A 21680-nucleotide genomic window follows, 5' to 3' on the forward strand; every position below is an offset into this window, starting at 1 on the left:
ACTCTAAAAGTGTAAGTACGAATTGCTAAAATTAACATTAGCCCTGAATGATTGCACTGTAATGTTGATAAATGCTGACCAATACTTAATTACATTACATATCATTTCAGTAAGAAAATATATTTGTGTAAAATAAGCCAAATGTAAATTTAATTGTCATGACATTTTATGCATGAATAGTAAACACATGCAGCCAATGTGAATACATCAATTTTCAGTTAAAAAATTAAATATAATTATTTTAATTCATGCATTAACTGAAAACAAGATGAACAAACAAAAATGAGTAAACAAATGAATAAAACAAATAAATACAAGTCAACAACACATGAAAAAAATCTTTATTCAAATGTATTATTCTAACAAGCTATATCATATTTGCAGGCGGACAACCCCACATCCAACTGCCATCTCAACAGAGCTGTGCCAATACTGCAATTTTATTTCAATGAAGCAGCTGACCACCGTGCCTATCTTTGCCTGTCTTTGCCATCCATAATCCATCCTCTCTTGCTTGTCGCTGTCTTTCTCTTCTGTCCTCCTTCTCCTCCATTTCTCTCCACCGTCTCTCCTCCCACTCAGCAGCTTCCCGCTCTCTCTCCGCTTCCCTCTCCTCCATCTGTTTGATTAGGTCTTGGAGGTCGTCGGGCTTTTTTCTTTTAGCCCTCGTTGGCTCTGAACTCACTGAGGATGAAGAACTCACAGCCTCAACTGGGCCAGATGAGGCAATAAGGGCAGGTGGAGTGATGGAGGGTCTCCCCCCAATTGCCTCATCCATGGCACTGAACCATTTCCAGGATGCTGCTGTGGGTTCTCCATCCCCAGTGCTCACACCGGTTTGTGGAGATTTCAGATCCTTCAAAAAATGCACAAACATAATACAAAAGCTGTGATTTTAACAGTACAATATCATTTGATTTCTGTATTACAAGTAACAAAATGATCTTACTTTATATTTTTGTTTGAGGTTTTCCCATTTTTTTTTTTTTTTTTTTTTTTTTTTTTTACAAATGCTGCTGTCACTCTGCCTTGCAGGTTCTGCTTGGCCATAAATGATCTGCAGCAAATAACAGAAATCAAGAATCAAGGTGTAATCAAGTGCTGTAAGGACTGTTTGAAATTACAATAATTGAAATAAACTACAAGTTACAATTTAAATAGACTTTTTATTGACTTTTGTAGTATACTCACTTAAAGCCTTTGATGGAAGCGTTCCGCTTTTTGGTGAAGAGGGCTTCATTAGCCACTCTCCACCGGATAAGCACATGTGTGTGCTCACTGTCCCTGTAACATCCATACAAGATTCATGCTATCTCTGAGATTTGTGTGCTCAATACTACATTTAAATGTTGAGGTAGTTGTTGATGTGTTAAGTAACTTTTTATCCAACACGAATGTTCCTAAATTTTTCAACAGAACTAGTGGACAAATAAAATAGATTGCTTATATTTAGTTACTTTATGGAAATTTATTTACATTACTTTCATTCATCTATTGCAAACTGTGCTGACAACAGTGAATTGTACTAAGTTACACACTAGCATGTACATCACTCAGATGTCTACTTCATATGAGGACGTAATAGACATACTCATATGAAATTCATATCGATGATTTTCCTACAAGATATTAAATAATCATTTAGTAATCGTATTTAAGATGTACATTACTGGAGCTCCCCTGTTAGCTATACATAATAAAACATGTTCAACAGCAAAATCACAATAATACTATACCATTTAGCGCCTTTAGTTTCAACTATTTGCTCTACTGTAATTCAACAAATGTGAATTTAAAACAAGGAACCGTGTTTTTTGGTTTGTAATACTCACATTTGAAAACACCCGCGTCTATCTTTTCAGCCATCCTTCTTCTTGCTTTACGGCAGATCGCAGACATTTAAGTGCATTACCGCCACCTATCGCACAAAACGTATCTTCTTCTTCTTCTTTATGATCCTCTCCCGTGGCCTCCTGGGATAGAAAAGTATCGGATGACCACTCAAAAATCTAGGCGGAAGCAGTAGGCCATCCGGGAACTTCTCGACTATTTATTTATGATTACTTTTGCTTCTGGCATACTTATTCGCTCGCCTACTGCTTTTCCCCTACTAAATAGTAGAGAAGTAGGCGGTTTCGGAAGCAGCCGTTGTCTTTTCTGTCTTTCTTTCCTTTTTCTCTTGGAACTCCTTGCATAATTTGTCACACATGAAGCATAGGAACAAGACATTGTTGATGTTGCGCAAGTAGTTTGTAACTTGCTTTGTCCATCCTACAACTGTCGATCGTGGTTTAGGGTTCTTTCCCACACTCAGCAAGTCTTCAAAATGGGCCACAAAGATGGGGTAATTGTCACAATCTAAAACAAAAAAAAAAAAAACTAAATAAGGTCCATGATTTCCATTTAAATTTGAGACACTGCTGAAAAGGATTCATCACTTGTTGCACAATGCACATATGGCAGCCTTTGAGCAATTAGCCGGAGCTCCCTGGACTTTTTTTTTTCCACAAAACCATTAGCATTAAAACTAGCTCCTAAAACCTGTGAAACAGTAGAAACAGTAGCCTTACCCGCCAATTTCATTCAGCAACTACATTGCAGGATCAATGCACCCCTCCAGCCCTGTTATGCTGGTGTCTGAGTGCCCAAGATCATCAACATAATCCAACGAGGTCAACCCCACCCTCACTCTTAGCTAAGGAATGGAGAGAAGTCTTAAGCTAAGAGTTTTCTCTTAAAACCTATTCAAAAAGCTGATGAGACAAACCTTTACTAAGACCTACTATTTAGGAGAACTCTCAGTTGTACGATAAAATGGTTTGTGAATACGGCCCCTGAGGTTAAGCCATGTTGCAATCTTCTTTAATCGCTTACATAACACCAAGCACCCAGTGATGAGCGGCACAGTGAATTAATATAAGGTGAGGAATGTCCTTTAAAAGTTGGGCTGACACACCATTCCTGCATCCTACATTGACAGCTGCTCCATCGCTTTTTGATCAATTTGATTGTTTTAGTGCCACTTGAAGGGCTATCTGTCTTTGTTAATCCAGTTTTAAAGAAAGAGGATGGTTCAAGAAGAACTCTTAAAACATCTCAGCTGCAATATGCCTTGCTGGATTCAATGATAAAACTGGCAAATATCAACACTTATTGAGTGAAAGATAGAATTTAATTGTTTATTTTTATTCCCTGAAAGAAGGCTGACTAGTACTGTGGTGGAGATCAAGAAGACCATTTTTGGCATCTACACGAACTTGCAGATGTTACAGATTGTGACGGTTTTGGGATAAACCGCACTTTTAAAATGGATGGATGTTATAGCCAATTAGGAGAAAGGGGCGGATAATTGAACAGGAATTCCTGGATAAAAGAGGAAGTGGAAGGAGTAACAACAGGAAGTCGTGAGTGAAGTGTTGCGTTGCAGTGGGAGGGCGACCAACAATAGAGGCTGAGTCGAGACACTGGCTGTTTAAATTATGTGCACGGCAGTTTGCTACGTTTAATAATGCACATGCCGTTGTGATGGATCTCCCTGGCACGGATGACTACAGCTGCTGGTTCCTGTCGCTTCAGTGTTCATCTATTGAGCTCGCTTGATCCTTCGTCACTGGCGCTGTCTGCAGCGCGTTGCCCGATATGGAGAGGAGGCTGCCGGTTTCTGTCGCTTCCGACTGTTTCCAGTTTCTCGGATAAAGAATTGACTGCTGCACCATCGCAACGCCCTCAACGACGTCGACTGCCGATTTATGTGGGGGTTTTAACTGCCGAGACCCACCTCAGTTCCTACCAACTGACGCATTTAAACGTACTTAAAACTTTCAAAAGCTCCCCTATATCACTCAGACATACAGACACACACACAGTAATTGTCTTTCTTTAAAGCTTTACTTGTTTTTGTTTTCTTTCTGGGGTAAATTTTTGCTTCTGAATAGTTTTTTCATTTGATGTTGTTTGTTTATTTTTTGAATAGTTTGATTATTGAAACTTTGGGTGTTTGATTATTAGAAATTACAAAAGTGTTTGTCAACTTTTTGCTTTTTCCTTTTTGGTTTTGAGACATGAACTCTTAACCCTATGGACTAATAATTCTATGATGAACTACATCAAATGACCTTTTTTTTTTGTGTGTGTCTTTTTGTAATTGCCGTGATCCTCTCTGTGAAAGTGTATCTTCATTTCTGGTATTGCACATTACAAATTGATAGAATTGCATTTTGTGTAGTCTTTTTGTGGTGAATTCCAATATAATGTTTTTGCATATAATTGTGTAACTGGTGGTTTGAGTTATTTGAGTTATCCTGGGTTAAACAATTAGTTCATTTAAGTTGAATTGGAAAAGTTTTTTTGGGGGGGGGGTACTACCGTTACAAGATGAATCTTACCTTAGCACAAGAGCTCTGTTACACATTTGAAGTGTTCCAGAAAGTGATCATGGAGCTAGACTCAAAAAAGCGAGTCTACCAAAGACTCAGAAGACAAAACAAATTAAAGGTATGAGCAGTGCCTATGTTTAAGTTTAGGGACTTTTTTATATTCAACTTCACACTGTATGGTCATTGTCATGTTTGCAATTTTCTGAACAGAGGTGATTTTAAGTTTGCAAGTTGTTTTAAAATGTTGGCTGTTGTGAACCAACAAATTGTTTAATAAATTACATGCTTTAAAATGTGTTGATCTAGTGGATTTTTATATTGCACAGACTATGTATAAGGTATAATAATTTAATTCCAAATTGTATATAGAGGCTGTTTGAAATAAGAGAAAATCAGTATAAACTGAGAGGGCAAGAACAAATACAGGAAATAGATGTATGTCTGGGTAGACCTATGGAATAATTGTGATAAGGAACTAAGTGTATTTCACTTTGTAAATTCAAGACAATGTTTAAAAACAAGGTGATAATTATATAACGTAATGAATATTTTGTGTATGTAATATTTAAACTATTGTATCAATATCTGAAATGTGTATTTTCGTAATTATGTATGTACATTTTGGAAAATGTCTTGTAATAATGAAGTCCACGGAAAAAAAGAGATGTTCATTAGGGGCCGTATTCACAAAACATTTTATCTTACCACTAAGAGTTCTTGCTGGCTGTAATTTTAGGTATATTGGACTTTAAAAGAGTGCCCTACCCACATACATGGGAATAAATCGATAAAAAATGGTTTTATCTTACAGAAATTTCATAATTTTATGATAAACAGATTTATTTTTTATGGATAACAAATTATTTATAAATCAAATTCAGACAACACTTCCACCTAGTTCAGTCCAGTAATTTTCAGTCTTTGTTATGGAAAATTTTAAATGTATTTTTTATTAAATTGTACTTTTATTTGGCATTGGAGTATGGAGAAATAGGTTTATTCCTCGCTTGTTAAGGCCAATTCACACTGCAACAACAGATATCGACCAACAGCAATAGACACTTTGTTGGGTTTTGTCAAACGCTGTCTGTTGCCATTAGTCAACGCTTGTTTTCGCTGATTGAACGTCGTGTACTCCAACATTTTTTTCTGGTTTGGCTAAAAGGGCGATGTAGTTTCTCCATTTGTGTCTGTCCACACATTTTCAGGGGACTCTTCCTCGTGGAAAAATAACTTTTTGTCTTTTGTGGAGTTCTTTTCATTGTTTAGACTTTGAAGAGTTGTGCAGATAGGCGTGTCACGTTTCTTTTAAAAATAGTCCAGCTGTTGCCCATGAACCCAGCAGCTTGGATTTTGCATTTGGGAAATTTTTATGTGGCTGAATTCAGACTTGAATTATAGAAATGGGTAGTAATTGCTGTGTGAATTGTTTAAGCTGGAGATAACATTGGGGGAAAACGTCTGCCTGAGTTGAGAAGTGCAAACAGGTTGTATCTGGGGAGAGAGGGGTCTATGATGATGTTACCTGCCCATTTCTTCACTCTGAAGGAGTACAAGTCCTGAAGGTTGGGCAGGTACACACAAATCATCCTTTCAGCTGACAGTCCGTTGCAGTCTTCTTATGTCTGATTTGCTGGCTCTGTCTTTTTTACAATGAAGTTGATCTGATTGTCCCACTTCAGGTCCTGAGAGATGGTGGTGCCCAGGAACCTGAATGACTCCACTCCGGGATCATGGTGTTGAAAGCAGAGCTGAAGTCCACAAACATCTTGCCTGGGCAGGATGTAGTGCAGTCCGATGTTAGACACGAAACTTTAATTTTAGGGAGAAGGGAATCGTCCACCCTAAAAATGACAACTTCTTGTCAGATTTTTGAGCTGCTTTTTCCTCACTATCACCCTTGTTCTTGTCCTTTTTGGATCTGAAGGGATTCTTAATCTGCAAACAAATGACACTCATTATTAAACAATTCATTCATTTCAATAAGTAAGTGCAGGTATTGGGTAGAATATTGAACACTTATACAGAGGAGAAATTACCTTTTTAAAGATGTTCGACTTCATCATCTTTAACTTATTTCTGAAGGTCAGTTTTGGTAGATCCTCCTGTACTGACACAGCCTGACTGTGCACTTCAATCGGTGTTTCCAACTGTTCAATCGGTGGAAATTTCTTTGTCAGCAAGTCAAAAACTTGACTGACCACCAACTCTGTCAGATGATCCACCACTGTCAGACCGAAATCCTCTTCTTTGATGATGAAGGGCATCACTGGAGTATTTTCAGGGAGTGTCGCAGGATGGGGGAATCTGGAGGACACAAAAAGACACTGCACGAGTTCCTCCACAAAATAATGGAGGAAATCTTTAGCTGTCATTCTGATCTCCTCCGAGACGCTCTCTGCCTGCGACATCTCGCTTCTTAGGACGCAGTTCATTAAATCTGCGAGCCTTTGATGCAGACGTTCTGAGGCTGCGTAACTGTTGTCCTGCTGGCTGAAGTGACCGTTACACTTCGACATACAGAGGGCGGTCATCAGTGAGTCAAATAAGGTGGTGATCTTTGGCCCGTCACTGCCCGAGGGTTGATCTGACTCCTGCAGGACAAGCGACAGTCCACCTTCAGATGACTCAAAAGTCGGCCGCAGAACTTTGACAGGCCCACTTTCCCATGTTCTGGACACTGCAGTAGGATTCTTTGACCATGCCTGAATGACATCCTCCACAATGTAGTCAATCACATTCCTTGCGGTCTCCACCGTATGGCTCGTTCTGAGAGCACACAGGAGTTTGCCCTCTATTGCCGCAAGGACCGTGGCGATGGCTGTTGTGGCCACTGTGCGGGAGATGTGGAAATGCAAAACACTCAGCTTTCGGATGACCTCACTAATCAGTAATTCCCCAATATTAGTGCAGGAATCATCCGGACGGAAGAAAACGAAGCATGGTGACGAGGCTGCGTTGATCTTCAGCATGTTGTCGTGCATCACCACATTCACCCGATGACAAACTTCCTCCACCACAATGCCAGCGAGTTCAGAGGAACGCGGATTGTCTTCACCCAGAGAGTCGCTGAAATCACATTCACCGCTGCTGAGGAGACCATCCACCGTGATCCCAAAAAGAGATTCAAGTGGATACACATATGGAAGCTGTTCCATCTTCAGGATCGCTGGCATTTCTGATGTTAATGGCCTGTTTGAGTTCACAACTGCAGATGGATTCATGCCCACTATTCCAGATAGTTTTGGCATTAAATCAATTGCAGTTGTGGCGGCTGACGTTGCAATGGAAGTCAGCATTTGATAGATTTGCTGTCTGGAGAACTGTGTGGAAAAAAAGGCAAAATGAGTTTCAGTTCTAATGATGTGAGTTGATTTTTATCACATTAAGTTTATGCTAGCTCACAGTTAGTGTGTTTTAAAACATGGACTTAGATTTTTATAGTGAATATGGAAAAGTAGACTTACCCGGTAGCTCAATGCCGCCTGTATCACTTCCAAATTCCTGAAAAACAGACAATTGTTAATAGAATACAATACGAGTAAAATTTGATGAAAAACTTAGATGTTGGATTGACAAAGCCTAGTCAGAAAGTTTGAAATATCTTTCAAAAGCTTGAAATTTGAAGATTTTACTCAGTCAATAAAATTTTCTAAGAGATCTTAACATGTTTTAGCAAGGAGGCGTGTTTCTAACATGAAATGGCATGTGGTTATCATGTTTTAACACATTGATAACTTGAATTAGCATGTTGCTTGCATGTTTTAACACAGTGCTAGCATAATTTAACATGTTGCATCTCACTATTCTATGACGTTTCATTGTATAAATGGTGCGAGTAGTGTGTTCACTCTAAAAATTCCAAATACTAGTTCACTTCATGAATCAGCTAGCGAAAATGTTTAGATCAAAACAGCAATTTGTGATTTCATGCCAAAATCATTGACCGAAACAGTGATATTTAATTAGCACTTCTGTGATGGGGCGTTTCGACTGTTCTTGCACACAACATAGATAAGCTACAACAGGTAAACATATCAGCTGTGTGGATGCTACTGTTGACAATAATATTGATTTCTCAGTTTTTACTGATATGGATTCTTAAATGTAAAATTTGATATTTTAAGCTATTTTGTTTTCTGTTATGTAAACAAAGCTTCAATAAACATTTGTAGCTCACCATCCAATAGCCTAATTGCAATAAGCTAAATTGCTTTGTTACTTTTAATATGAAACAAAGTCTGACCCATGAGCTGATCATCTCTTCCTTTTTACTACTGGTTACAGCAACACCAGAAGGTATGTTGAAAGAAACCGTGTAATGTACTGAATTGTATCAAACAAGCTTTTAAAAATGTTGCTTACTATTATTTACCTCAGAAAGCCATTCGATGACCATATCTCATTAGTTAGCTAGAAAAATAACTCTAGAGAGGGGCATTTTGCTAAATATAACTACTGTATTACATATTCATTCTACTTTTACTTATCCTGTTAGTATTGTCCTCAATATTATGTGTTTGAATAAATCTGTCATGAAACAAGTTATTACAGTCATTTAAATGTTCATATTTAACCAACAAATTGGAGTAGAAACATAATTCTGTTATTAAAAATTTGATATATAACTACTTTATGCAATTTAAATGTTTGTATAACTTATGAGTGTTGATTATTTAATAAATGTGATTCATTAATTGACTATTGAACAAACTTTTCTAACGGTCTGCTTAATACAAAATAAAGTGTAACCAAAAAAATCTAATTATTAGTTTTACTAATAAAAATAGACATACTGCTCAGTCAGATTCCACATGAAGTTGCAGATGACTGATGGAAAAGTGTCGTCCTCCAGCTGTGGTGCAGCAAGTGTTGCAGCTAAACGGGCTGCAAAGGCCAGTTCTCTGTGATGGTCTGATTGAACTCTAGTATTACAAGCCATTGTAATCTATCATCAATCACTGAGTAGAAGTTTGCTCTGTAATCACCATTGCAGACAAATGTGGGCTCAAGGACTCCTGCAGCTTCATTTATAGTGTGCTGACTGTGACATCACCACAGAGAGTCATGAATAATTAATCAGCACTGTTGAACATTCTAATGGAATGTTGGTGGAATGCAGACAGCTGGAGGAATGATCATGTGATCTGAACTACTAAAGCTACTAACAAAGTAGATGTTTTGATTTAAATGATTCAATGATTGGATCATTATTGCAGTGATTATTATGATGTTATATGTTCTTCTGACTCTAACTGATGGATTGTGTAGCTTTTCATTTCTTAAATAACCATGTAGGAACACACATCATGGCCATATTGCAGGATGACCATGTGAAGATTCATCAGGTTGCGAAGGAGCTTGAAGAATCATTTCACACATGAATTGGCAGACCTTATCATTCATTGAAAATCTTTGGGATGTGCTGGAGGAGACTTTACAGAGTGCTCGACTCTTTTGTTGTCACTGCTAGATCTTAACCAAAAAATGCTGCACCTCTTGATGGAAATAAATGTTGTGATGTTATTTTCATCACGAGGTGTTATATGCTGTGCATCCTCTCATAATTAAACTGTAAACAAGTTTTCTGAAATGTTATGTTTAAATATGCAAATGAGGCATTATCAAATTAAATATGCTCTAATTTGCATAAATATCTATAACAAAAATCTGAACATTGGGTGAAATCAGGGTAAAAATAGTTGTTGTTTTTTTTTGTTTTTTTTTTTACTTAGAGTCAAAGGTTTTTTATCTCTTTATCACTGCATAATCAAAAAATAAATAAAACAATTTTTTTAGGAATAACATTTTGTTTAAAATCAGGCAAATTATATATCAACAAACCCCTCAGTAAAAAAAAAAAAATCAGAATATAGGAATAGAATGGTAAAGTTTGGCATAAGTTCTGCTAAAGGAGATTGACTCAGAGCAGAAGAAAAAACTCATTTTGAGAAAACGGCCTATTATACTATATAAACCCTAAACGGCCGTGGATTATTATTTTATTTTTTTTTATCTTATTTTCTCGTGATCACAACTTAATCCAGGGGCGGAGCCAGGGGTGGCCGTGGCCACCCTTGGCCTAAGCTTGGCCATCCCGCTCACAACTGCTATTTCTCGCTCTTTTTTTGTTTTGTCTCTTTAAGACCACAAAAAAAACGGGACACTTTTCAGACGCGCACTCCAACTTCGCCTCAGTGCCAGGCGCAAGTCAAACGCGCGCGGAAACGATACAGACCGAATGAGCTTCAGCAGAACAACAGTGAAATGTTTCTCAACTGGTGGGTTGCAAGACTGCGCACTTTTCAATCACGAGCGAACTGTATATTATTCGCTATGAAAAAATTACGATCATGCAACGTTGTAGTTCTGTCGTCAGTTAAGTCATAAATAACCAAAACAAGCAGCTTTAAAACTGTACATGCATGTAGGCAAGCCTAGTTGATATATATGTGTCACATGTCTCTGGACTAAAATATTCTGCTATGTGAGATCACAATATAAGGCACAAGCTGATATGTAATTTTTGAATGCATAAATAAATGTGAGAACTGTGCATTTGAACTAGAAGATGCTAATTCTGTGTTAATTTATAAAGTGCAAACTAAAATGTATCACATTTAAAGGTGCCCTAGAATTAAAAATTGAATTTATCTTGGCATAGTTAAATAACAAGAGTTCAGTACATGGAAAAAACATACAGTGAGTTTCAAACTCCATTGTTTCCTCCTTCTTATATAAATCTCATTTGTTTAAAAGACCTCCGGAAAACAGGCGAATCTCAACATAACACCGGCTGTTACGTAACAGTTGGGGTGTACGCCCCAATATATGCATATGCCAGCCCATGATTGAGGTATTACACAAGGGGAGTTAGTATTACACAAGGGCAGAACCTCTGGATGTGCACTGCTGAATAATCAGACTAGGTAAGCAAGCAAGGAAAACGGCGAAAAATGGCAGATGGAGCAATAATAACTGACATGATCCATGATAACATGATATTTTTAGTGATATTTGTAAACTGTCTTTCAAAATCTTTCGTTAGCATGTTAAAAATTTATTTAAAAAAAATCTATGGGGTATTTTGAGCTGAAACTTCAGACACATTCAGGAGACACCTTAGACTTATATTACATCTTTTTAAAAAAAGTTCTAGGGCACCTTTAATTTAGGTATGATAGAACTGTTGCAATTATTTATTTTGACAATATAGAAAGTTAAACATTTAGTGTTTACTTTTTTAGTTAGTTTTTGGTTAGTTCATTGATTATACATGAAATTCAGTGAAGGTTGAATAATCTTTGAACTACAGTATCTGCTGCACGTCTCATCTATTGAAGATCCAACAATGGAGAACAAGCTATTGGGGGTTTTGAGAACCAGAACAAGCTGACTGAACAAGTTGAAATAGCTATAGTGAGAGCCCCTTTGTCTGCAAGTGAGGATATTTTTTTAACTGTCAAATTCACTCAGCGTTCCATGATCTAATTCACTCATCTCAATTACAATTAAGTACAAATTAACTGTATTCAGTTGTAGGCACAGTCCAGTAGCTTACATTATAGTTAGACTAATTTTTTATGTTGAAATAATGAAGATTTCTGTGCCACCCCTATGAAAAAATCCTGGCTCCGCCACTGACTTAATCTCTGTTCTAAATGACACAAATGTGCCAACAGATGGCAGTATATTACCAAATATAACTGATGATGCACTGTAAATATCCACTTTTCTGTATTAATTCATACTGGCTCAGATTGTACGAGTTTCGGACAGAGAGAGTTTTCGTGATCGCTTTATTTTGTGCAGTATTGTGTGTGTTAAGTGATTAACTTAACTGTTAAATTATTGAATATAATTATTTTGCTTGAAAGTGTATCTGTTTTCGTTCTGACTAGTTGCCTCACCACAGTTTCACAACCGCAATAGTTTGGTGTGATACTAAACTTATTGCTTATTAAAACTAATTTTGATGTCACTGTATAGTATTCTGTTTGCACCTTATATCTTCAACGCACATGATTTATCCATCAATCAGATGCATGTGAAAGTTCTGTTCGCAACAGTAGAATCTGGGTACAGTGTGTTTCAGAATCAAACATTGTAAAGAACCTTAATGTAAAGATGACGAGAAAACAACTTTTGTTATCTCGAGATCACAAGAAAATAAGTCATGATCACGACAAAACAAGATCAATCCATGGCCATTTAGGGCTTCCGTACTATTAAGATATGTACTGTAATTGAAATCTACAGATGCAAACAGATAAAGTGCTATAGCAAAAGGTGCAGGCAGGAATTGTATATCCTTAAATGTTTTAGGCTTCTTTTTTTTGATTGATGCCACCAATTTCTTTTGTATACATTGCAGTTTATTAAGTAAATAAATAATTTGACAAGCAATTCTATGCCATTTATCATTTTTGGTAATTCTTCGCCACAGTGTTCATTTAAAAAAATTATATCAATTAAACAAGTTATTTCATGGCATTTGTTATTTTGGGCCATTCTACAAAAAAAAAAAAAATCTTTGAATAAGCTGATTTCTTATGTGGATCCCTGGGTTATGTCCTTCTGGTTAAGGTCCTGCTTCATCCTCCTCTGCTACATCCACTTCTGCATCAAGCAGATTTGATATTCTGCATATGTTGTGCAAGACAACCATGGTTTGCACAAAATATGCAGAATATCAAATAAATTTGGAGGTCTATAAGAGACAGGAAAACTTTTTAAGATCCAGGGAACGATTTCCTTTAAAACAGCTGATGTCCAGACCTCCCATATATTTATTATAATGCTTCACTGCAACTGAAATCAGGATACTGTGCCTTTTCCATACACCCTCAAGACTCTTGACATGCCTAAGGACTGCTTCCCCATCATACGCCTTGTGCATCATCAAACATGTTGTAACCACTCGTGTCCATTCACTTGACAAAGAAAAGCTTCCCATTTCGGATCCATCATATGGCTCCCCTTTGGGCTCTGCAACTGAGGTCATTTACTTTAATTCTGGGGAAGCCCTGCCAGTTGGTGCATATTGTGCCACACGCCAGTGTCTTCTAAGTGAGCAAGTCCATAGAAAGGCATAGGCTTGTGTAAAAGTTATCCATAAACTGCTGTTAGCCTTTGCCGAAAAGTGACAGATCCAGAATCTGCATTACAGAATCATAACTGAGCCCTTTTCCAGTGGCCAGGGAATATTTGCCTTCATAGACAAAGAAGTTCCAAGCAAAACCACAAGCAGAATCGGCAAGCACATAGAGTTTGTTGCTACAATTGTCTTTCATGTACTGCTTGATGCCGATTTGTGCCTTTGAAGGCACCATCCTCTTGTTCTCTGCCAGCTGTCTGTCTGGAAGGAAGTTTTGCATGCCGATTGTTGTTGTACAGTGGCTTGATTTTGTAAAGTCTGTCGTAGGCTTGAGTTCTCTTTTTTCGTGTGTTCTCTTGATCATCCTCAGGATCCCAAAGATCCAAGAAATGGCCTAAAATCTGGACCTACACAACCAAATTTGGGAAGGGTAAGTGGTACATTTCTTTGCAAGACCAGTAATTGATGTTTTTGGCACTGAGGGGTCCCTTTTAAATCACAAGTGTAATGTATAAATATAGTTCCTGTGCTTTCAATGAAAACCAAAGGAAACATTATCCAGCCTCGGACCTTATTCTTGCAAATGTGGGAGTATTTTTTACAATGGTGTCCACCGCAGAGCCTGTAAAGAAGAGCTGTCCGTTACAAGCTGGACTCCTGGGTTTCGTTTTGGAAGGAAATTTGGTAGTGCTGGAACCTCATCCTCCACACTGCAGTCATTCCACTCTTCTGTGCCACTGTTTACTGATACCGCACTTGCTAACCTTTTAGTCCAGGGGTGTCCAAACTACGGCCCGTGGATGAATTTTAAGCGGCCCGCAGCTTGTCTATTAAAGTATATTATGTGTGCCCCGCCATGCATAATTTACAAATCGTGCAGTTTCACAATGTCAACACAAGGCGGCAGTACTAGATTTTAGGCAAGGGAAACATTAACGCACCAAAAGCGGAACGAAACAGCACTACTTGTGCGCACCGCGTGACTCACAAGCTCACAAATGTGTTTACTTGCTGAGTGTCTTGAGACCACCAAACAGCCAGTGAGAAGTGTTCAATTTTGGCGTAGAGGTCTTAGAAACAAGCTGCAAATCTCTCTGTGATTTAAATGTGCCGTAGAGTCTTTTTAAAATATGTAATATAAGTCTAAGGTGTCCCCTGAATGTGTCTGTGAAGTTTCAGCTCAAAATACCCCATAGATTTTTTTTTATACATTTTTTTTAACTGCCTATTTTGGGGCCTCATTAAATATGAGCTGATTTAGGCTGCGGCCCCTTTAAATGCTCACACTCCCCGCCCATGGAGCTCGTGCTTGCCTTTAACAGCATAAACAAAGTTCACACAGCTAATATAACTCTCAAAATGGATCTTCACAAAGTGTTCGTCATGCAGCATGTCTAATCGCGCAAGTATGGTATTTATTTGGATGTTTACATTCGATTCTGAATGAGTTTGATAGTGCCCCGTGGCTAAAGCTAACGTTACACACTGTTGGAGAGATTTCTAAAGAATGAAGTTATGTTTATGAATTATACAGACTGCAAGTGTTTAAAAAATTAAAATAACAACAGTCTTGTCTCTGTGAATACAGTAGGAAATGATGGTAACTTTAACCACATTTAACAGTACATTAGCAACATGGTAACGAAACATTTAGAAAGACAATTTACAAACATCACTAAAAATATCATGATATCATGGATCAATTCAGTTTATAATTGCTCCATCTGCCATTTTTCGCTATTGTTCTTGCTTGCTTACCTAGTCTGATTCGGCTGTGTGCAGCTCCAGACGTTAATACTGGCTTGTGTAATGCCTTGAACATGGGCTGGTATATGCAAATATTGGGAGCGTACATATTAATGATCCCGACTGTTACGTAACAGTCGGTGTTATGTTGAGATTCGCCTGTTCTTCAGAGGTCTTTTAAACAAATGAGATTTATATAAGAAGGAGGAAACAATGGTGTTTGAGACTCACTTGTAATGACTGAGGCAAATCAGACACAATTATTGGTTAGTTAACCAATAGTTTTAAGCTCACTCTGGAGTCTGTCCCCATCCCCCGGGAAGTTTTCAGTTACAAGTTTATTGCGCTGAGGAATGTGGTTGCCGCATGGAGAACAGAGTAGAGACACAGAAAATCTGCATCTTCCCTGCATTTTCCACACAGAACACAGACTCTATGGCATTAATGTATAGACAGACTGTGCTATAAATGATTCCTTCTCAGGAAATGGTATCCATTATTTACTGATGTTGTATTGTACTCATTGTATTTACATGTTTGATGATTGTTAAATGTTATGACCTGCACGGTAACTTCAATCATGCCATGTTTAGTGTCTATACGTTCGTAGCGGGAAGACTTAAATGCTTGTGTATGCGGTACATCCATACCTGTGCAACACATCAGTATTAAAAGAATATTTACTAGTTCTGATTCAAGAACTCAGCTTGTTAATCTTTCTGGGTTGTAAAAGCCCTGACAGGAGGGGTGTTGCCACCCAGAATTACAACATCTTCATTGGTCCGGTCAACAACTGAGAGGTGTGACTTTGACCAGAGGTTAAAAACCAGCGAACAGTGCCACTCCCTCTCTTCTTCCTTGCTTCTGAACGACCGAATCGATCTCCTTGCAGCCGGCCTAGGCCAGGCCTGCAAGGCCTGTAGGCCCCGGCCTACAAACGAGCCATGTGCTCCTCATCCCACATGGAAAAGACTGGCAACAACTTCGGACTGAATCAACCAAGATCTCTCCTCAGATGGCAGAGCCGATGCTCCTCAGCCTAAGGGCATCTTGCAAGTATCGTACATTTTAACACTAAACAGCAAGTTAGTATTAATTTGTAAGACTTACCTAGCTATTGCTGAAGAAACTGATGATTCCTTTCCAGATTGCCTTTGACATTTCATGTAGCTCTAGTAACAGCATCTCTTCCGGTTCAACACTATCATTACTCATTCTGACTTGCGTGTGTGTGTGTGACCCTTTATGTATGTTATGTTATGTTATGTGTTTGTTAGTTTAGTTATGTGTTTGTGAGTTAGTTAATAAAGATTGTGCACAATACACGTTTGGTTCTGACTCCGTCTGCTAATGAATTGCCTCTTAAGTGATAGATCCGGACTACGTGAGTAGTACAGTACAATAAGAAATATTATTTTTCCATAACGTGGAAATTGACATTTCTTAGAATTAATAAACAATCAACACTGAGCGTTCACTGGACGAAGAGGTTAACTGATTGTAATGTTAATTTAAATGTAGCTACGTCCAGTTAATCTGATTAACGGATTTGCATATTCATAATTAATCATAATTAATAATCATAATGAGTTATGAATAATTATTAATATTTCCCCTTTGAGTTAATTTTCGCTACACACTGTATGTCATTTCCATGTACTGAACTCTTGTTATTTAACTATGCCGAGATAAATTCAATTTTTAATTCTACGGCACCTTTAATTAAGTTTAAAGCCAGTTGAAACAGCGCTGACTTAATCAACAACACTAGCGGGCAAATCCGGAGAATCATTGAGTTGATCCAATTAGAATACTGTTCAACCAACAAGTCGCCAACATTTATCATGGATTTACTGTGGTAACACTAACTGTAACCGTGGCATATTGTCAGAAATGTAGGTTAATATATTATTTTATTTCATTTTTAATGTAGACTTGTATTAAATGTCATTAAGGTCACACTATTTTTGTCATAAACTTGGTTTTGTGCATTTGTATTTATATTAAATGTATCTGACAAGAAATTATTTTGAATTTGATGGCAAATACTTCTTGCAGGTCAAAAGGACAGCTATTGGGAAACTATTTGCACCAGCATATGTCAATATATGGCAGATTGGGAAGAGAATGTAAGTTACCTTCCTATTCTCTTTTCAAAGTATGCTCTAAAAGCTTCTTTTGAATGTGATTGCTTGAACCGTATAAGAAACTCCAGGGAAAAGCAAAGTCATCTGCAGTATCTAGCCGAAGAAAGATCTGGATCTGCTCCATAGCAACGATTTCAGACCCATGATCTGTCTCAATAAAATATGTTGCAATGGCGTTCGGGTTAATATTGGTAAAATACACTTTCAACCACATCACATTACGTGAGAATCCATCAACACATCCAGTAATGCAGAGGCATACGGTTTAAGCTTGATGATCGTATGAGTCAACATGCCACATGAAGTTTGGACCAGGATTGTGGTACCTGTTCCGGCGGAGTCTTCATGCTCATCTATAGGCAACGGCATTTTGTTTGAGAACACTTAACAGTAACAGTACTGTCTCCCTCTTCACCGTAAGTCCTTTCTGGATATGTTTTATGTGCATCATTCTGTATCCAATCATTTGGCCCAATGGCATGATTTCCTCAGATATAAAGCTGGCTACCTCCACCGTCTGAAAAGTGTTTTCACCTGTAAAGTCAATTCTGGCGCAGTATATTTTGTAACGTCCTAAGACAAATGGTAATGCCATGATGGTAGATTGGCACCTGTAGAATTTCCTTTAGTTTAAAGCACAGACCAAAGTAAAAGCTATTATGTTTAGATCCATGTCCAAGGCCTACAGTAGAACTGTAAAATAAAGTGATACCACTTATGACCTTTAAATGTATATATTTTTTCTGTCTTGCATACACATTCTTATTTGAATCAAGTAATTCCTATTTTTTGTTTATTGCATTTTAAATTAGACTGAAGAACAATGTCTAAACTGCTAGTAAATTATGTTATTTTGGTTAGTATTTTCAATAGGCTGTTTTAGTATTGTGCGATGTTTAGGATATAAAAGCTACTTTTTTTTCTTGTTAAAAAAAATAAAAAATCATGCAGCTCACTGAATGTGTTTAGTTTTGATGTATATGACGGGGTTCAAAAATCAAGTTTAATATATCCTAAATAATTAAATATCCAACATAATATGCATTTTACTTTTATATACAGTTGAAGGTGATAAGGATGAAACGGGTGTGTCTCATACGTCCTGAAAAGTGAAGCTGCAGGCTCTTTGATCGCCCCCTGGAGGCTGGATGCAGTACATGTCATAAACCCCGCCCTCTCAATGCAGTCGAATGAGACTTCAGTGAAAACTTAAAAATAAATTCTGCTTCAAATAAAACTTTCTGAAAGATGGTTTTGGTCAATTAAGGTAGTTGTTATCACACTGATATATATTCAATTGTTCGTTTTTGTGATAATTTAGATTTTAGCTAGCAATTTGATGCTATAAAAACAGGGCGTGTCGTCATGATTCTAAGTAGGTAGAATTTTAAATTGTGTATAATTTTTATAGTATATTTAAAATACATGAATGATGACACAGTCGTCTGGGCAGAAGTTTGATACCGCGACTCCGGGCTCCACTGACGATTCCTTCTGCGCATGCCCAGGCTCCAATTTTTATTTTTTTTTTGACGTATTGCGTAACGTGTCAGCACCCATTCACCAGCCCATTTTGGCTTCAGTTCAATACAATGGAAGGAAGCGGCGTCGCATCGTTCATCTTTTTTTACAGTCTATGGGATGACATCGTCAGAGACGAGTCAAATTCCGGTCCTGGACTTAGGCCTTTGCTGTGGGGCCACAACATTGAACATAACGCTGTGGCATGATGAGGCCCTGGTACCATTATGCATTCATGATGAGCTAATTTTCACAACCTTTGACCCAGCTTATTAAATGGCCAGAGAAAGCTGAATTCCTCAGCTTACACAACAGTCACAATACTATAACCCTCCACAGCACTTTAAGTAGGGCTAATCAGTATGACAGGTTTTCTATAAATTTAAAAAAGAGTTTTCAAAAGTTGCTAGATTTAAAGAAAGAGTAGTGTGAACATTTTAAGGCCTACTGACCATATGCACTGAATATTCCCGAGAACTATAAACCAACTGAAAAATCTTGAAATGTCAGTTGTTGGTAGGGTTGCCACCTATTGTGTGGGAAAATAAGGGACACCCATTTATGACCACCACTTAAAAAAAAGAAATCCATATATAACATAACTAAACCTTTAGAAGCACAGATGTGTCTGTCTCCGCATGTGGCTTTAAAGGTGCCCTAGAATGGAAAATTAAATTTACCTCGGCATAGTTGAATAAGAAGAGTTCAGTACATGGAAATGACATACAGTGAGTCTCAAACACCATTGTTTCCTCTTTCTTATGTAAATCTCATTTGTTTAAAAGACCTCCGAAGAACAGGCGAATCTCAACATAACACCGACTGTAACGTAACAGTCGGGATCATTAATATGTACGCTCCCAATATTTGCATATGCCAGCCCATGTTCAAGGCATTACACAAGCCAGTATTAATGTCTGGATCTGTGCACAGCTGAATCATCAGACTAGGTAAGCAAGCAAGAACAATAGCGAAAAATGGCAGATGGAGCAATAATAACGGACATGATCCATGATATCATGATATTTTTAGTGATATTTTTAAATTGTCTTTATGAATGTTACATTAGCATGTTGCTAATGTACTGTTAAATGTGGCTAAAGTTAACATCGTTTATTACTGTGTTCACGGAGACAAGAGCCATTGCTATTTTCATTTTTAAACACTTGCAGTCTGTATAATTCATAAACACAACTTTGTTCTTTATAAATCTCTCCCAACAGTGTGTAATGTTAGCTTTAGCCTGTTAGCCACGGAGCATATACTATCAAACTCATTCAGAATCAAATGTAAACATCCAAATAAATACCATACTCACATGATTAGACATGCTGCATGACGAACACTTTGTAAAGATCCATTTTGAGGGTTATATTAGCTGTGTGAACTTTGTTTATGCAATGTATTATAGAGTCGAGAGCTCGGGGGAAGGGAGCGCGAGCAATTAAAGGGGAAGCAGCCTGAATCGGCGCATATTTAATGATGCCACAAAAAAGGCAGTTAAAAAAAATAATTAAAAAAAATCTATGGGGTATTTTGAGCTGAAACTTCACAGACACATTCAGGAGACACCTTAGACTTATATTACATCTTGTGAAAAGGGTTTCTAGGGCACCTTTAAGTCAGACAGTCTGAGAAGCTGAAATGCTTCTCTGCATTCAGGTCATAAATGCCAACAGAGAGGTCAGCACTCGGGAGGCAGTTGCTCACACATGCAGTTTGAAATTGAAATCATCATCATCACAAGCTGTCATTTTCAGACCTATTGATGACAACGTTGTAAAGATGAGTTTACCAATTAAGTACTTACAAACAATGGATGATGACAGAGAGAATGTGTGGATGAGAGGATTGCCAGACAAGTACAAGGCCAGACCAAACAGACCCGAATTTGAGTGCATGGCTGAATTTGCAAGTGAATACCGCATTGTTAATGGAGGACAGAAAATGTGTAAAAATGTTTTACCACTCCAAAAAAAATACGGGACACATACAGAAAAGAACGCAAAGAAAACCTGCAGTCATCAGATTTGAACATTTCTTACAGCAAAAACATCCAGAATAATTCTATGGAACTCTACTAAAACTCTACTTGTCATATTGCACAGATGAGCAGCTAAAGTTCACAAGATTTCTGACATTAATCATTTTATGCATTCGCTTTAGCACAACAGTTTTTCCGTTCATTATAGGTCATGGAAATTCAGCTTTTTAGTCAGTGAAAGTCAGGGAATTTGACATTTGGCTTAGAGTGGGAACCCTGTTGCCAGACATTTGTCTGTGTGTGTGTTGAGGTGCAGAAAGTTATTGGTAAGCCATAATTTCAGTTCATGGAGACTAATTGGCTATTAATTGGTTTAAGGTTTATCATTGCATTTTAATGGTATCTAGAGTTGAGTATCGTCAGCAATGATATGACACACAAAATCTCTTAAAAATTGGACCTAACTGGTAACATGTACAGTGAAAACAACAACGGCACCAGAGTTAAGCCCTGGGGAACACCACAGGTAAGATGAGCTACAGAAGAAGAGTGCTTACCAATACTAACTGAGAAGCTCCAAATAGGACTGAAACCAATCAAGTACAGTGCCTCTGAATGCATCATTGAAATATCATTCAAAACCTTCAAGTACAGACCCAGTGCTGTGTAAAGTATTTAAAGCCAGACTGGAAATGGACTGAAATACAGTTAATACTCAAATAATTTTGCAACTGTATAAGTATTATTATTTTTCTAAAAATGTAGATAAGAAGGGCATAATAAGAAAAAGGTATAACTTTGGAATCATG

The 21680-nt window shown here is 37.6% G+C and overlaps 1 protein-coding gene across 1 annotated transcript; it reads right to left on the bottom strand.

Moving 5' to 3' along the window:
• Positions 1–445: 445 nt before the first annotated feature.
• On the bottom strand, positions 446–9318 carry LOC137025290 (uncharacterized). Its single transcript, XM_067393299.1, has 6 exons — positions 9173–9318; positions 7844–7880; positions 6416–7699; positions 6235–6314; positions 6029–6149; positions 446–856 (listed from the first exon to the last, which is right to left on the bottom strand). Exons 1-6 carry the CDS (start codon positions 9316–9318, stop codon positions 446–448), a joined length of 2079 nt encoding a protein of 692 aa, XP_067249400.1.
• Positions 9319–21680: the final 12362 nt, after the last annotated feature.

Source organism: Chanodichthys erythropterus, chromosome 8 (assembly GCF_024489055.1).
Source record: "Chanodichthys erythropterus isolate Z2021 chromosome 8, ASM2448905v1, whole genome shotgun sequence".
Taxonomy (NCBI): Eukaryota; Metazoa; Chordata; class Actinopteri; order Cypriniformes; family Xenocyprididae; genus Chanodichthys; species Chanodichthys erythropterus.

What these genes read in the sequence shown, in the direction of transcription:
- LOC137025290 (XM_067393299.1), bottom strand. Translation starts at nt 9,318, where the DNA reads ATGGCTTGTAATACTAGAGTTCAATCAGACCATCACAGAGAACTGGCC. An exon ending in AGGCGGCATTGAGCTACCGG is followed by an intron (nt 7,700 to 7,843) that starts GTAAGTCTACTT and finishes TTTTCCACACAG; the next exon opens with TTCTCCAGACAGCAAATCTA. An exon ending in GCTCAAAAATCTGACAAGAA is followed by an intron (nt 6,150 to 6,234) that starts GTTGTCATTTTT and finishes CATCCTGCCCAG; the next exon opens with GCAAGATGTTTGTGGACTTC.